This window comes from Bubalus kerabau, chromosome X (genome assembly GCF_029407905.1).
Source record: "Bubalus kerabau isolate K-KA32 ecotype Philippines breed swamp buffalo chromosome X, PCC_UOA_SB_1v2, whole genome shotgun sequence".
NCBI classification, from domain to species: domain Eukaryota; kingdom Metazoa; phylum Chordata; class Mammalia; order Artiodactyla; family Bovidae; genus Bubalus; species Bubalus kerabau.
In genome coordinates this window covers 113067865-113086759 of record NC_073647.1, presented here as the reverse complement: position 1 = coordinate 113086759, position 18895 = coordinate 113067865, and the positions used below count along the sequence as shown (strand labels likewise).

General features: G+C 39.2%; 1 protein-coding gene across 4 annotated transcripts in view; it reads right to left on the bottom strand.

The window, feature by feature from the left end:
• Positions 1–18895, bottom strand: part of ARHGEF9 (Cdc42 guanine nucleotide exchange factor 9) — a 547099-nt gene that overhangs the window by 294355 nt on the left and 233849 nt on the right. For all 4 annotated transcript variants that reach the window (XM_055564524.1, XM_055564523.1, XM_055564525.1 and 1 more), the window contains one exon: positions 18343–18437. In XM_055564524.1, coding sequence (XP_055420499.1) covers positions 18343–18437 — 95 coding nt within the window. The remainder of the gene's footprint in view (positions 1–18342; positions 18438–18895) is intronic.

Here is an 18895-nt window from a genome sequence, read left to right as displayed (position 1 = left end):
AAAGATCATGGCATCTGGTCCCATCACTTCATGGGAAATAGATGGGGGAACAGTGGAAACAGTGGCTGACTTTATTTTTTTGGGCTCCAAAATCACTTCAGATGGTGACGGCAGCCATGAAATTAAAAGATGCTTACTCCTTGGAAGGAAAGTTATGACCAACCTAGATAGCATATTCAAAAGCAGAGACATTACTTTGTCAACAAAGGTTCGTCTAGTCAAGGCTATGGTTTTTCCTGTGGTCACGTATGGATGTGAGAGTTGGATTGTGAAGAAGGCTGAGTGCCGAAGAATTGATGCTTTTGAACTGTGGTGCTGGAGAAGACTCTTGAGAGTCCCTTGGACTGCAAGGAGATCCAACCAGTCCATTCTGAAGGAGATCAGCCCTGGGATTTCTTTGGAAGGAATGATGCTAAAGCTGAAACTCCAGTACTTTGGCCACCTCATGCGAAGAGTTGACTCATTGGAAAAGACTCTGATGCTGGGAGGGGTTGGGGGCAGGAGGAGAAGGGGACGGCAGAGGATGAGATGGCTGGATGGCATCACTGACTCGATGGACGTGAGTCTGGGTGAACTCCGGGAGTTGGTGATGGACAGGGAGGCCTGGCGTGCTACGATTCATGGGGTCACTAAGAGTTGGACATGACTGAGCAACTGAACTGAACTGAACTGATGCTATTCCATTGGCCTATATTTCTGTTTTTGTACCAGTACCATCTTATTTGATTACTGTACCTTTCTAGTATAGTCTAAAGTCAGGTAGCCTGATTCCTCCAGGCACATTTTTCTTTCTCAAAAAGACTGTTTTGGCTTTTCAGAGTCTTTTGTATTTCCATAAAAATTGCAAAATAATTTGTTATAATTCTGTGAGAAATTCCATAGGTAATTTGATAGGGATTTCACTGAATCTGTAGATTTCTTTGGGTAGTACAGTCATTTTCAAAATATTGATTCTTCCAATCCAAGAACGTGGTATATTTCTCCATGTATTTGTGTTGTCCTTAATTTCTGTCACCAATATATTACAGCTTTCTGAGTGCAGGTCTTTTGGCTCCTTTATTCCTAAATATTTTATTTTTTCATGTGGTATTAAATGAAATTGTTTCCTTAATTTCTCTTTAACTTTCTTTGTTAGCGTATATGAATGCAAGAGATTTATCTGTATTAATTTTGCATCCTGTAACTTTATCAAATTCATTGATGAGCTCTACTAGTTTTCTAGGAGCATCTTTATGATTTTCTATATATAATATCATGTCATTTGCAAACAGTGACAGTTTGACTTCTTCTTCCCCAATATGGATTCCTTTTATTTCTTTTTCTTCTCTGCTATCTGTGTCTAGGACTTCCAAAAGCGTGTTGAACAAAAGTGATACGAGTAACATCCTTATCTTGTTGCTGATCTTAGAGGAAATGCTTTCATCTTTTCAACACTGAGTATGTTATTAGCTGTAGGTTTGTCATATATGGCCTTTATTATGTTGTGGTAGGTTCTGTCTAAGGCCACTTTTGGAGAGTTTTTAACATAAATGAGTGTTGAATTTTATTATAAGTTTTTCTGTATTTATTGATATGTTTATATGGTTTTTATTCTTTAATTTGTTAATATAGTGTATCACATAGATTGATTTTCATGTCTTGAAGAATCCTTGCACCCCTGGGATAAATCCAAATTGATCAGGGTATATAATACCTTCAATATATTGTTGGATTTGGTTTGCTATTTTGTTGAGGATTTTTGCATCTATATTTATCAGTGATGTTGGCCTGTAACTTTTTTTGGTGTGGTATCTTTGCCTGGCTTTGGTATCAGGGTGATGATACCCTCATAAAATCAGTTTGGGAGTGGTCCTTTGTCTACTAATTTTTGGAAGAGTTTGAGAAGGATATGTATTAGCTCTTCTCTAAATGTTTGATAGAATTTGCCTGTGAAGCCATCTGGTGCTGGACTTATGTTTGTTGGAAAATTATTAATCAGTTTCAGTTTCATTAATTGTGATTGGTCTGTTCACATTTTCTTTCTTCTGGTTCAGTATTGGAAGATAGTATCTCTTTAAGAATTTGTCCATTTTTTTTCCCAGTTGGCCATTTTATTGGCATATAGTTGCTTGTAGTATTCTCTTATGATCCTTTGTATTTGTGCTGTGACAGTTGTAACATACCTTCTTCGTTTCTACTTTTACTGATTTGATCCTCTCCTTTTTTCTCTTGATGAGTCTGGCTAAAGTTTTTTTAGCTTTGTTTTTCTCAAAGAACTATTAGTTTCATTGATCTTTGCTATTGTTTTCTTCATTTTTATTTCATTTACTTCTGCTCTGATCTTTATGATTTCTTTTCTTCAACTAGTTTGGGTTTTGTTTGTTCTTTTCTCTCTAGTTGATTTAGGTGTCAAGTTAGGTTGTTTATTTGAGATTTTTCTCCTTTCTTGAGATGAGATTGTATTGCTATAAATTTCCCTCTTAGAGTTGCTTTTGCTGCATTCCATAGGTTTGGGGTCACCATGTTTTCATCGTCATTTATTTCTAGATATTTTAAAATTTCATCTTTGATTTCTTCAATGATCCATTGGTTATTTAGTAGCATACTGTTTAGCCTCCATGTGTTTGGGTTTTTTACAGCTTTTCCTATAATTGATTTTAAAATTTGTGGTTGGAAAAATGCTTAATATGATTTCAATTTTCTTAAATTTACAGAGACTTGATTTCTGATCTGAGATAAGATCTATCCTGGAGAATGTTCCTAGTGCATTTGAGAAGAAAGTATATTTTGCTGCTTTCATTTGGGATGTCTTCTAAATATAAATTAATTCTATCTGGTATAATGTGTCATTTAAGGCTTTTGTTTTTTAAATTCTTTGTCTGGATGGTCTGTGCATTGGAGTAAGTGGGGTGTTAAAATGAAAGTGAAGTCGCTCAGTAATGTCCAACTCTTTGTGACCCCATGGACTGTAGCCTACCAGGCTCCTCTGTCCATGGGATTTTCCAGACAAGAATACTAGAGTGGGTTGCCATTTCTTTCTCCAGGGGATCTTCCCAGCCCAGGGATCGAACCTGGGTCTCCTGAATTGTAGGCAGACGTTTTTACCATCTGAACCACCAGGGAAGTCAGGGTGTTAAAGTCCCCCACTATTATGGTGTTACCATTGATTTCAGCTCTTATGCCAGTTAGCATTTGTCTTAAGTATCAAGATGCTTCTCTGTTGGGTACATGCTGCTGCTGCTGCTAAGTTGCTTCAGTTGTGTCTGACTCTGTGCAACCCCATAGACAGGAGCCCACTAGGCTCCTCTGTCCCTGGGATTCTCCAGGCAAGAATACTGGAGTGGGTTGCCATTTCCTTCTCCAATGCATGAAAATGAAAAGTGAAAGTGAAGTTGCTCAGTCATGGCCGACTCTTAGCAACCCTATGGACTGCAGCCTACCAGGCTCCTCCACCCATGGGATTTTCCAGGCAAGATTACTGGAGTGGGTTGCCATTGCCTTCTCCAGTGTTGGGTACATAAATATTCACAACTGTTTTATCTTCTCAGATTTATCCTTTGATCATTATCTAATGTCCTTCCTTATCTCTTGCAACAGTCTTTATTACAAAGTCTATTTTTTTCTGATGTGACTATTTCTACTCCAGCTTTCTTTTGATTTCCATTGCATGGACTATGTTTTTTCATGCCCCCACTTTCAGTCTATATATATCCCTAGGTCTGAAGTTGGTTTCTTGTAGAGAGCATATATATTTGTCTTGTTTTGGTATCCACTCAGTCACTCTATGTCTTTTGGTTGGAATATTTAGTCCATTCACATTTAAGGTCCAGAAGCAGAAGGTATTAAACAAGGTGGCAAGAATACATGGAAGAGTTGTACAAAAAAGGTCTTAATGACCTGGATAGCCACAATGGCGTGGTCACTCACATAGAGCCAGACATCTTGCAGTCTGAAGTCAAGTGGACATTAGGAAATATTACTACCAACAAAGCTAGTGGAGGTGGTGGAATTCCAGCTGAGCTATTTCAAATCCTAAAAGATGATGCTGTGAAAGTGCCACACTCAATATGCCAGCAAACTTGGAAAAATCAGCAGTGGCCACAGGACTGGAAAAGGACAGTTTTCATTCCAATGACAAAGAAGGGCAATGGCAAAAAATGTTCAAACTACTACACAATTGTTTTAATTTCACATGCTAGCAAGGTAATGCTCAACATCCTTCAAGCTAGACTTCAACAGTATCTGATCTGAGAAATTTCAGATGTAGAAGCTGAATTTAGAAAAGACAGAAGAACCAGAGATCAATTTATCAACATCCATTTGATCACAGAAAAAGCAAGGGAATTCCAGAAAAGCATCTGCTACATTACTACACTAAAGTCTTTGACTTTAGTTTATGACTTTGTTGTGAATCACAACAAACTGGAAAATTCTTAAAGAGATGGAAATACCAGACCACCTTACCTGCATCCTGAGAAATCTGTATGTAGGACAAGAAACAACAGTTAGAACTGGACATGGAACAATGGACTGGTTTCAAATTGGGAAAGGAATATGTGAAAGCTTTATATCATCACTTTGCTTATTTAACTTATAGGCAGAGTTCAGTTCAGTTGCTCAGTCGTGTCCGACTCTTTGCGACCTCATGAATTGCAGCATGCCAAGCCTCTCTGTTCATCACCATCTCCCGGAGTTCACTCAAACTCACGTCCATCGAGTCAGTGATGCCATCCAGCCATCTCATCCTCTGTTGTCCCCTTTTCCTCCTGCCCTCAATCCCTCCCAGCATCAGAGTCTTTTCCAATGGGTCAACTCTTCGCATGAGGTGGCCAAAGTACTGGAGTTTCAGCTTTAGCATCATTCCTTCCAAAGAACACTCAGGGTATATCTTTAGAATGGACTGGTTGGATCTCCTTGCAGTCCAAGGGACCCTTAAGAGTCTTCTCCAACACCACAGTTCAAAAGTACATGATGTGAAATACCAGACTGGATGAATCACAAGCTGGAATCAAAATTGCCAGGAAAAATATCATTAACTTAAGATAAGCAGATGACATATCCTTAATGCAGAAAGTGAAGAGGAACTAACTAAAGAGCCCCATTGAGGAAGATGAAAGAGGAGAGTGAAAAACCTGGCTTAAAATCCAACATTCAAAAAATGAAAATCATGGCACCCTGTCCCATCACTTTATGGCAAATAGATGGGGAAAAAATGGAAACAGTGACAAACTTTATTTTCATGGCCTCCAAATTCACTGTGTGTAGTGACTGTATACATGAAATTAAAAGACACTTGCTCCTTGGGAGAAAAGCTATGACAAACCTAGACAGTATTTTGAAAAACAGAGACATCACTTTGCCAACAATGGTCCATATAGTCAAGCTATGTTTTTTCCAGTAGTCATGTATGGATGTGAGAGTTGGATCATAAACAAGGCTGAGAGCCATAAAAATGATGCTTTCGAACTACGGTGCTGGAGAAGACTCTTGAGAGTTCCTTGGAAAGCAAGGAGATCAAACCAATCAATATTAAAGTAAATCAGCCATGAATATTCTTTGGAAGGATTGATGGTGAAGCCAAAGTCCCAATACTTTGGCCACCTGATGCAAAGATCTAACTCATTGGAAAATACTGATACTGGGAAAGATTGAAGGCAGGAGGAGAAGGGGGTGAGATGGTTGGATGGCATCACTGACTCAGTGGACATGAGTTGGAACAAACTCTGGAAGATGGTGAAGAACAGGAAAGCCTGGTGTGCTGCACTTTAGACAGTTCCCCTGCAGAGCAACCTGGAGCTTGAGCAGTGTAGACCACGAAAGCACACATGCCATGAGTGGGGGAAAACCCAGTGTGGCCCAGACACTGCGAGCACTCCCCACACATGCCAGTGATATTTGTTTGCAGTGTTCCTTCCTCCCCACAGCACAACTGAAAAAGTGAGCCTAAATAAGTGACCACCTCCACCCCCTTGTGTCAGAGTGGAAATTATACACTGAAGAGACTTGCAAACAGAAGGGGCCAAAACAAACAGAGGGAACTGCTTGGGAAGTGACAGGTGCAACAGGTTAAATCCCTGTAGCTAGCACCAACTACATTAGAAGGGGCCTACAGACCTCAAAAAGAGGGACAAGGAATGATCTGAAACTGAACTGACCCCACAGTGTCCGCAACAGCTCCAGAGAAATTCCTAGATATATTTTACTATTACCATTTTTAAAATTTTTAATTTTAAGTCCTTTATTACTCTTTTAATTTTCATTTTTATAACCTACTATTACCTTGCAAAAAAAAGACCCTATGTTTAAAGCAAATTTCATATATACTTTTTATAATTTTTGTGATTTTTTTTAATATTGTATTTTTGAAGATCTGACCTTTACACTAGATTTTTAATCTTTGCCTTTTAGTCTTTGTTATCAATTTTGTACCTTTACAAATCTAATTTTCAGTACCCATTTTTACTTAGGAGTGTGATTGCCGGCTTGATTGCCCTCTCCCCTTTTTGACTCTCCTTTTTCTCCCCCAGGTCACCTCTATCGCCTCCTTCCCCCTTCTCTTCTGTACCCAATTCTGTGAATCTCTTTGGATATTCTGGGCTGTGGAGAACACTTAGGGAACTGATCACTGACTAGATCTGCATCTCTACTTTTGACTCCCCCTCTTCTACTGGTCATCTCTATCTCCCTCGTCCCTCTTCTCTTCTCTATGTAACTCTGTGAACCTCTCTGGGTGTCCCTCTCTGTGACCCTCTCTGGGTGTCCCTTACTGTGGAGAAACTTGCATCTTTAACCTAGATGTTTTATCACTGATGCTGTATAGATGGAGAAGTCTTGAGGCTACTGTAAGAATAAGACTGAAAACCAGAGGCAGGAGGGTTAAGTCCAAATCCTGAGAATACCAGGGAACTCCTGACTCCATGGAACATTAATTGACAAGAGCTCATCCAAAAGCCTCCATACCTATACTGAAACCAAGCTCCACCCAAGGGCCAACAAGCTCCAGAGCAAGACATACCATGCAAATTCTCCAGCAACACAGGAACATAGCCCTGAGCTTCAATATGCAGGCTGCCCAAAGTTACTCCAAACCCACTGACATCTCATAACTCATTACTAGACACCTCATTGCACTTCAGAGAGAAGAAATCCAGCTCCACCCACCAAACACTGACACAAGCTTCCCTAACCAGGAAACCTTTACAACCCACCCACACAACCCTACCCACAGGGAGGAAACTCCACAATAAAGAGAACTCCACAAACTGCCAGAATATGGACAGTGAAAGTGAAGCCGCTCAGTCGTGTCCAACTCTTTGCGACCTCATGGACTGTAGCCTACCAGGCTCCTCCCTCCATGAGATTCTCCAGGCAAGAGTACTGGAGTGGGTTACCATTTCCTTCCCCAGGGGATCTTCCCAACCCAGAGATCAAACCTGGGTCTCCCGCATTCCAGGCAGATGCTTTAACCTCTGAGCCACCAGGGAAGCCCAGAATATGGAAAGGTCACCCCAAACACAGCAATATAAACAAGATGAAGAGGCAGAGAAATACCCAGCAGGTAAAGGAACAGGATAAATGCCCACTATATCAAACAAAAGAGGAAGAGATAGGGAATCTACCTGATAAAGAATTCTGAAAAATGATAGTGAAAATGATCCAAAGTCTTGAAAACAAAATGGAGTTACAGATAAATAGCCTGGAGACAAGGATTGAGAAGATGCAAGAAAGGTTTAATGAGGACCTAGAAGAAATAAAAAAGAGTCACTATATAATGAATAATGCAATAAATGAGATCAAAAACACTCTGGAGTGAACCAACAGTAGAATAACAGAGGTAGAAGATAGGATAAGTGAGGTAGAAGGTAGAATGGTAGAAATAAATGAAACAGAGAGGAAAAAAGAAAAACTAATTAAAAGAACTGAGGACAATCTCAGAGACCTTTGGGACAATGTTAAACGCCCCAACATTCGAATCATAGGAGTCCCAGAAGAAGAAGAAGACAAAAAGAAAGACCATGAGAAAATACTTGAGGAGATAATGGTTGAAAACTTCCCTAAAATAGGGAAGGAAGTAATCACCCAAGTTCAAGAAACCCAGAGAGTCCCAAACAGGATAAACCCAAGGTGAAACACCCCAAGACACATTTTAATCAAATTAACAAAGATCAAACACAAAGAACAAATATTAAAAGCAGCAAGGGAAAAGCAACAAATAACACACAAGGGGATTCCCATAAGAATAACAGCTGATCTTTCAATAGAAACTCTTCAGGCCAGAAGGGAATGGCTGGACATACTTTAAAGTGATGAAAGAGAAAAACCTATAACCCAGATTACTGTACCCAGAAAGGATTTCATTCAAATGTGAGGTAGAAATCAAAAGCTTTACAGGCAAGCAAAGGCTGAGAGAATTCAGCACCACCAAACCAGTTCTCCAACAAATCCTACAGGATCTTCCCTGCACAGGAAACACAGGAAAGGTGTATAAACTCGAACTCAAAACAACAACGTAATTGGCAACGGGATCGTACTTATCAATAATTACCTTAAATGTAATTGGGTTGATTGCCCCAACCAAAAGACAAAGGCTGGCTGAATGGATACAAAAACAAGACCCCTATATATGCTGTCTACAAGAGACCCACCTCAAAACAAGGGACACATACAGACTGAAAATGAAGGGCTGTAAAAAGATATTTCATGCAAATGGAGACCAAAAGAAAGCAGAAGTAGCAATATTCATATCAGATAAAATAGATTTTGAATGAAGGCCATGAAAAGAGACAAAGAAGAATACTACATAATGATAAAAGGGTCAATCCAAGAAGAATATATAGCAATTATAAATATATATGTACCCATCATAGGAGCACCACAATATGTAATGCTAACAAGTATGAGGTGAGAAATTAACAGTAACACAATAAGAGTGGGAGACTTTAATACCCCACTCACACCTATGGATAGATCAACTAAACAGAAAATTAACAAGGAAACACAAACTTTAAATGATACAACAGACCAGTTAGACCTAATTGATATCTACAGGACATTTCACTCAAAACAATGAATTTCAACTTTTTCTCAAGTGTGCACAGAACATTTCTAGGATAGATTACATCCTAGGCCATAAATCTAGTCTTGGTAAATTCAAATAAATGAAATCATTCCATGCATCTTTTCTGATCACAATGTGGTAAGATTAGATGTCAACTACAGGAAAAAAAATATTAAAAATACAAATATATGGATGCTAAACAACACGCTTCTGAATAACCAACAAATCACAGAAGAAATCAAAAAAGAAATCAAAACATGCATAGAAATGGATGAAAATGAAAACACAACAACTGAAAACATGGGACTCAGTAAAAGCAGTGCTAAGGGGAAGGTTAATAGCAATACAAACTTACCTCACGAAACAGGGGAAAAATTAAATAAATAACCTAACTCTAAACCTAAAAGAATTAGGAAAAAGAAGAAATCTATAACCCTAGGATTAGTAGAAAGAAAGAAATCATAAAAATTAGGGCAGAAATGAATGAAAAAGAAACAAAGGAGACCTTAGCAAAAAAAAAAAATTAACAAAACTAAAAGCTGGTTCTTTGAGAAGGTAAATAAATAGACAAACCATTAGCCAGATTCATCAATAAAAAAAGGGAGAAGAATCAAACAACAAAATTAGAAATGAAAATGGAGAAATCACAACAGACAACACAGAAATACAAAGGATCATAAGAAACTACTATCAGCAACTATATGCCAATAAAATAGAAAACTGGGACGAAATGAACAAATTCTTAGAAAAGTATAACTTTCCAAAACTGAACCAGGAAGAAATAGAAAATCTTAACAAACCCATCACAAGCATGGAAATCGAAACTGTAATCTGAAATCTTCCAGCAAATTAAAAGCTTTTGAACAAAAAAGGAAACTGTAATCAAGGTAAAAAGACAGCCTTCAGAATGGAAGAAGATAATAGCAAACGAAGCAACTGACAAAGAATTCATCTCAAAAATATACAAGCAGCTCCTGCAGCTCAATTCAGGAAAATAAACTACCCAATCAAAAAATGGGCCAAAGAACTAAAAAGACATTTCTCCAAAGAAGACATACAGAAGAGTAGCAAACACATGAAAAGATGCTCACCATCATTCATTATTAGAGAAATGCAAATCAAAGCCACAATGAGGTACCATTTCACGCCAGTCAGAATGGCTGTTATCCAAAAGTCTACAAGCAATAAATGCTGGAGAGGGTGTGGAGAAAAGGGAACCCTCTTACACTGTTGGTGTGAATGCAAACTAGTACAGCCACTATGGAGAACAGTGTGGAGATTCCTTTAAAAACTGGAAATAGAACTGCCATACGACCCAGAAATCCCAATACTGGGCACACACACTGAGGAAACCAGAATTGAAAGAGACACGTGTACCCCAATGTTCATAGCAGCACTGTTTACAATAGGCAGGACATGGAAGCAACCTAGATGTCCATCAGCAGATAAATGGATAAGAAAGCTGTGATAACCTTTGTGATAAGAAAGCTGTATATTTCATATACACAATGGAATATTGCTCTGCGATTAAAAATAATGCATTTGAATCAGTTCTAATGAGGTGGATGAAATTGGAGCCTATTATACAAAGTGAAGTATATCAGAAAGAAATACACCAATACAGTGTATTAATGCATATATATGAAATTTAGAAAGATGGTAATGATGACACTATATGTGAAACAGCAAACGAAATACAGATGTAAATAACAATCCTTTGGACTCTGTGGGAGAAGGCAAGGGTGGGATGATTTGAGAGGGTAGCGTTGAAAAGTGTATATTATCATATGTGAAGTGGATCGGTGGTCCAGGTTCGATGCATGAGACAGGGTGCTCAGGGCTGGTGCACTGGGATGACCCTAAGGGATGGGATGGGGAGGGAGGTGGGAGGGGGCTTCTGGATGTGGAACACATGTGCACTCATGACTGATTCATGTCGATGTAGGGCCAAAACCACTACAATATTGTAAAGTAATTACCTCACTTCAGTCACTCAGTCGTGTCCAACTCTTTGCAACCCCATGAACCGCAGCTCACCAGGCCTCCCTGTCCATCACCAACTCTCTGAGCCCACCCAAATCCACGTCCATTGAGTCGGTGATGGCATCCAACCATCTCATTCTCTGTCATTCCCTTCTCCTGCCCTCAATCTTTCCCAGTATCAAGGTCTTTTCAAATGAATCAGCTCTTCACATCAGGTGGCCAAATTAATGGAGTTTCAGCTTCAACATCAGTCCTTCCAATGAACACCCAGGACTGATCTCCTTTATGATAGACTGGTTGGATCTCCTTGCAGTCCAAGGGACGTCTTCTCCACACCACAGTTCAAAAGCATCAATTCTTCAGCACTCAGGTTTTTTTAATAGTTCAACTCTCACATCCATATGTGACCACTAGAAAAACCATAGCCTTGACTAGACGAATCTTTGTTGGCAAAGTAATGTCTCTGCTTTTTAATATGCAGTCTAGGTTGGTCATAATTTTTCTTCCAAGGAGTAAGCGTCTTTTAATTTTGTGGCTGCGGTCACCATCTGCAATGGTTTTGGAGCCCTGCAAAAAAAGTCAGCCACTGTTTCCACTGTTTCCTCATCTATCTGCCATGAAGTGATGGGACCAGATGCCATGATCTTAGTTTTCTGAATATTGAGCTTTAAGCCAACTTTTTCACTCTCCTCTTTTACTTTCATCAAGAGGATTTTTAGTTCCCCTTCACTTTCTGCCAAAGGGTGGTGTCATCTGCATCTCTGAGGTTATTGACATTTCTCCTGGCAATCTTGATTCCAGCTTGTGCTTCCTCCAGCCCAGCGTTTCTCATGATGTACTCTGCATATAAGTTAAATAAGCAGGGTGACAATATACAGCCTTGCTGCTACTGCTGCTGCTAAGTCACTTCAGTTGTGTCCGACTCTGTGCGACCCCATAGAAGGCAGCCCACCAGGCTCCCCCGTCCCTGGGATTCTCCAGGCAAGAACACTGGAGTGGGTTGCCATTTCTTTCTCCAATGCATGAAAGTGAAAAGTGAAAGTGAAGCCGCTCAGTCGTGACCGACTCTTAGCGGCCGCATGGACTGCAGCCTACCAGGCTCCTCTGCCCATGGGATTTTCCAGGCAAGAGTATTGGAGTGGGGTGCTATTGCCTTCTCCAATACAGCCTTGATGTACCCCTTTTCCTATTTGGAACCAGTCTGTTGTTCCATGTCCAGTTCTAAGTGTTGTTTCCTGACCTGCATACAGGTTTCTCAAGAGACAGTTCAGATGGTATGCTTTTCCCATCTCTTTCAGAATTTTTCACAGTTTATCGTGATCCACACAGTCAAAGGCCTTGGCATAGTCAATAATGCAGAAATAGATGTTTTTCTGGAACTCTCTTGCTTTTTCGATGATCTAGCATATGTTGGCAATTTGATCTCTGGTCCTCTGCCTTTTCTAAAACCAGCCTGAACATCTGGAAGTTCACAGTTCATGTATTGCTGAAGTCTGGCTTGGAGAATTTTAAGCATTACTTTACTAGTGTGTGAGATGAGTGCAATTGTGTGGTAGTTTGAGCATTCTTTGGCATTGCCTTTATTTGGGATTGGAATGAAAACTGACCTTTTCCAGTCCTGTGGCCACTGCTGAGTTTTCCAAATTTGCTGGCATATTGAGTGCAGCACTTTCACAGCATCATCTTTCAGGATTTGAAATAGCTCAACTGGAATTCCGTCACCCCCACTAGCTTTGTTCATAGTGATGCTTTCTTTTTTTTTAAATTTTATTTTATTTTTAAACTTTACATAACTGTATTAGTTTTGCCAAATATCAAAATGAATCTGCCACAGGTATACATGTGTTCCCCATCCTGAACCCTCCTCCCTCCTCCCTCCCCTAATGCCCACTTGACTTCACACTCCAGGATATCTGGCTCTAGGTGAGTGTTAGTGATCACACCATTATGATTATCTGGGTTGTGAAGATCTTTTTTGTATAGTTCTTCTGTGTATTCTTGTGACCTCTTCTTAATATCTCCAGCCTCTGTTAGGTCCATACCATTTCTGTGCTTTATTGAGCCTGCCTTTGCATGAAATGTTTCCTTGGTATGCTAATTAAAATTAATTAATTAAAAATAAAAATTAAGAAATAAAGAGAACACTGTAAGAGATGGAGAGAGGACAGAGTGTAGAACACTGGCTTCAGGTAAGAAAATAACTTGAGTTCCACCTTCTCTGATTTCCCAGTTTAACTAAGCATGTGTTTTACATGCTTTGGCTAGGGCAGAGCACATAGCAGTTTCTCATTCAAAGTCCTTGTATCTTCCCTTTGAGGATATCCTTGGTTTAAGTCAGCACTGAATTTCTAGAGGGTCCTTCAAAGCCCAGCTCAAAAGTGAGCAGTCCATGAAATTTTACATGATTCTCTTCTGCCCCCTGTACCACTAGTCAGATGTAACTTATCCAGGATTTCATAGCACACGTATAGGACTTCTACTTAGGTCCTCAAAATTTTGTCTCTAAATCAATTGGGAAATATGGGATTTACTGTGCTGGTTGGGGTGATCATGCCTGACTATCAAGGAGGAATTGGACTGTTACTTCACAATGGAAGTAAGGAAGAGCATGTCTGGAATACATGAGATCCCTTATGGCATCTTTTACTATTACCATGCCAGTGATTAAAGTCAGTGGAAAACTATGACAACCCAAGCCACGTAGGACTGCTAATGACCTGGACTTTTCAGAAATGAAGGTTTGGGTCACTCTGTCAGGCAAAGAACTACAGCCAGCTGAGGTGCTTGTTGAGAGTAAAGGGAATACTGAATGGACAGTGGAAGAATGTGGTTATGAATACTAGCTATGACTATGTGACCAGTTATAGGAATGAGGACTATAATTATCATGACTATTTCCTTCTCATTTTGTTTTAAATAGGTTTGTGTGAGTGTTTCTTCCTGAATGTTTTCACTAGATTAACTTTTTAATCAGTAAATTAGATTTCCCTCTATAATATGTGTGGGCCTCTTCTAATCAGTTAAAGGCCTAAATAGAAGCCCCCAAGCAAAAAGTATTTCACAGTGCACTGCCTTTTGATTTTAACTGGAACTTCAGTTCTTCCTCCTTCTAAATGGAATACTGACTTCCCTTGAGTTTTCAGCCCACTTGGTGCAGTCTGTAGATAGGATTTTCCAGCCTCCACAATTATATGAACCAATTCCTCATAATAAATCTCTTTATGTATGTGATTAAATACAAATATGTATTGGTTCTGTTCTTTGGAGAGCCTTAACTAATACAGACAGAAAAAGGGGAGACTGGTTTTAAGTTAGAAGAAACTGTGTCTTTCTTCACCACTGGAGTGGGAGTCTCTTGAGGAAAGGAACTGGGTTTGACTTTTCCCTATATCTTGAGGGCTCAGCACAGGACCTGGGACAAAGTAGGCACTCATGTAATCCCTATTAAGCTGATGAGAGTTAAATTAACTGATCAGTCAGTCCTATGCTTAGTCAGTGGAGCATGGCTAAGCACCTCAAGGAAGTTCTACTAGCTAGGCTGCCTAGAGTGGCCATGTAGCCACAGTGTAGGAAACAAGTTCATCAAAAATAGTTCAACACTTTCTGGATAGTTTAAATAGATCAAAACAATAGTAAAAATATATCTAGGACTTTCTCTGGTGTTGTTGTGGGCAGTGTGGGGTCAGTTCATTTTCGGATAGTTCCTTGATCCGGCTTATATTTCTCAAGATCTATAGGCCCCATCCTATGTAGTTGGTACTAACTACAGGGTTTTAATCTATTGCACCTTTCACTTTCAAGGAGGTTCCCTCTGTTTTAGCTTCTTCTGTTTGCTGGTCTCTTCAGAATTGGTTTGTATCAGGAGGGGAAAAAACCCTCTCAGGTCCTTATCCAAGCCAGGATAGAGATGGAAATCCCTACCTGTCTGACTCCAGAGCCCAATTTCTGAGGAAAGCTTTTCCTTCAAGAAATATTTTAGCTTCTGGTAGAGTGAGGTTCACCTGTCTCTAAAGTTCATAGTCAGCTACAGCAATGCTGGCAGCATAAAAATTTCATGACATACACATCAGTCCCAGCTCTGAGTTTCCTACAAACTGAAGCTCCCATAATATTGAGTATGTAGCCAAAGTGGGCTGAGAAGAATATAGCCTCTACTGATCTTGTGCTCTTGGTAAAATGCAAATGGCAACTTGCAGGATCCTCCAGGTCCTGAGATAATATATCTTTGCGTTCTGAGCAAGGAAATCTGTTCTCAACACTGAACTTTTGTCCAACTCCAGTCTTGAAAGCCCCAATACCCCAGGGTTTCAGAAGATAATTGTCACTCTGGCACTCCCTAAAAGTTGCCAACTTGATGTCATGGTTATTATCAAGCCCACTAGTATTCCTGCCTTTTAGGACTCTTTTTAAATTTTCCAGGATGTCCACCTCCCCATCCATCCATCTTGCAGTTTCCCATGCATGATGTGCTGATTGTTGTCTTCACAACAATCCCATACCTATCACCACCCACTCCAAACACACACACCATTTTCAGAACTTCTGATCATTTTTCAAAGAACACCTCCTCTGGGATTCAGGATCCAATCTGTTTCCTTGACTTTTTCAAACAGTGAAGCACTTCTTTTACAAACTTGGGCTCGATCGTTTTTTTCTTGGGATGTATCCCACTGATCTGATTCCTCACTGGTTTATTGTTCTCTCCTAATTAGACCATGGATTCCTTGAGAGCATACTTTTCTTTTAAAATTCTGTATCCAAGCACCCAGCTCAGTTCCTGGCACATAGTCTGTCTTCTGAATGAAGAAATTAATGAATAAATAAATACAATGAGTGACTTAGAAAAAATCATTTCAGTTCCCTGCAAGATTCAGAATAGGGATCATTACTGTCCTCACAACTTTTTGAGGACAAATTAATTATCACAGGTTCAAAACTTCTGGCAAAATTATAGAGATAAAAAGTATATCAGTAACTGCCAGGGGAGTGGGAGGACAGCATGGAATAGAAAGGTACATGAGGGAAATTTTGGGGGTGATAAAATGTTCTATATCATGATTGTGTTGGTGGTTATGTGACTATACATATTTTTCAAACTGCCTCAAATTTCATACTTAAACTTGGTGAGTTTTAATTTGAGTAAATTATGTATTCATAAAGCTGAACCAAAATACTCTAGATTCTCTCTTATTAATAAGTTGATGAGGAGAAAGTAGTGTAGAAGAGTTGGGGAGGATGAGCTTTGAGTTTCAGGATCCAATGTGTTTCTCCTGACTCTAGGTTATAGGCAGTCTCTGGATCTGGTGAATTTTTTTTTACAGAGTAGAGATTCTGATCACAATAATATGTGTTAAAGTTTTTAAAATGCGGCCATATCCATCATCTCTTTGGAGCCTCATATCCTGAGAGGGCAAGGCATCGTATTATTGCCCCTATTTAACAGAGTCAGAGAATAAGTCTCAAGTTGATCTTAAACAACCTTAAGATTAGCTAACATTAGCAAAACCAGTATTGGACTTGGGTATCTTGATTATCAAGTCTGTGTTAATTATACTACATCTAACTGTATTATCTTTCTAGCCTTGGATTTTAAAGCTCCTTTCTTCCTGAGAATCCAGACCATTTGATGTAAGCCATTTTTATTACTATTATTACTCTCATAAAAAGACCAAGGATGAACCAGGACTACAAAAACAATTGCTTAAGTATTTCAAGTATTGTGAATGCCATAGAGTTCCCCAAGGCTTTCTTGGTGACTTCCATCATTCCCTTTAATCATTGAGTCTGGACACTTTATCCTGCTGGAACCACCTCCCTAGATTTCATTTCCTGAGGCCATACAAAGTCTGGCTTCCCCAAAGCAAGGGCCTTATCACACATGACTAGTTGTTGCCTTTGAGCATACAAAAACTATTGATTAGAAGTATGCTGATCATTTGTTCTCTGAGTAAAAAGAGGACCAGCATGGAGATCTGGCTGAAATGAAAACAGGTGTTCAGATTTGTCTGTTGATGCCCTTTGTATTAGGAGTAATGAATCAGTTTGAATCTGGACCAAGGAACTCAAGTGAGGGAAGGCTGGCAAGAAAGCAAGTGCGCAGAGGCAGCAAATAGAAGGCAAGCCAAGTGCCATAGAACTTTTCCTCTGGGCCACACTTTGCAAGCGCCAAACTAACAAAACAAAACAAAACTCTCAACTTTATGACACTTCTCTCTGACCAAGAGTTTTTGTCATGAAACAGGCTTGAAGTGCTGTGACTAGATGTCTATTTCTGAGCAAGAATATTCAAGTTGGAGGGTAATGATTAATGAAAGCTAAGTCACTAGGTCAGATATCTCTGGGGATTGCATTTTAGCTGTAATTTCTCACCAGGGTTTAACCACAGAGCTGTAGATACTTGTTCCCACAAAGACTGACTCATGCAGACATAGAGACATAATAGAAAACAGATATCTGCACATACCTCAACCAAAAAGATGCAAATTAACAGGCCCATAGATACAAATGCATACAAAAAAGTGTCAAATGTCAAAATACCCAAAGATAAACTCAGATAAAAATATATTGATATAGACAGATATAGATATATAGAAAGGGAGAGACAGAAAGGGGGGCACACACAAACAAAAACTTCAGTTAAAAAAACACATTGTAGTCATGCTCAAGGAAAACCATACATGCATAAGAGAAGTACTCTAATTCAGATATGTAGATGGACAAAGATGCATATATATTAATAGATATATATGAACAAGCATGCACATGCACAGAGATATAACAAGAAAAACCTACACTTACTACACTCACCTAAGTACTCAACAGACATGGATATGAAGACATGGAGGTAGAGAAGCCTCTGAACTCCTAAGCATCAGGTATTATATCTGCATTTATAAAACATCTTCTCCAAGGAAATGCATATAAACATGCCACCAGTTAGCACTGAAGATGATCATGAACCCAGAGGATATAATAAAAGTAAATCAAATTACATATGCCTTAAAAATCTCACAGTCCACCATCCAGTCTGCTACAGGAAAGGCAGCCAAATACATTGGCAGCAGCAGGGTGTGTGGAAGTCATAAAAAGTCTTCAGTTTATCTCATAGGAAAATTAACCTCAGGGAGAAAAGGTTAATGCTCCCAATTTTTTTTTGGTAGTCATAAAATAAACCCATTTTAAAACCATTTTAAAAATTGTCTCCATTCCACATACTGGAAGCTCTAATATTTGCAATTTGTCTAATAAAAAGAAAGCTTAGAGAAAATAAATGGTCTTGGATGCCCAGTAAGTTCCAAAGGAACTAAGAAAACAGATCTTACCTCATTAATATGCTCAGTTCCTGGTCCCTGAGGTTTGAAGTATCCACCAATGTTCTTGCAGGTTTCTAGTGTCTTGGAGCCCTGGTCCAAGTTATCTGTGGTAAAAGAATACCCTTTAGATTGAATACCGACTGCAGCTTCTTTTAGAGAGGTTCTGGCTGCTGGTCAACCTAGTATACCACTCAGAACCACCAGAACTGAGGTGAATGAGGCATGGGAGGTAAGGTTATGCTCAAGTGATTCCAGTAATGGGGAGAAATATCAGAAAGAGAAAAATTTTTTTAAATACCATTTAGAAATCACATAAAGCTATGCAGAAGTAAACTTAACCAAGGAGTTGAAAGACCTACACTCTGAAAACTATAAAATATTAATGAATGAAATTGGAGATGAAAGAAGGGATGGAAAGATATCCAGTGCTCTGGAACTGGAAGAAGTAATACTGTTTAAATGGCCATACTCCCCAAAGCAATCTACAGATTTAAAGTAATCCCTACCAAAGTACTCATGACATTTTTCACAGAACTATAACAAATCATCCCAAAATGTATGT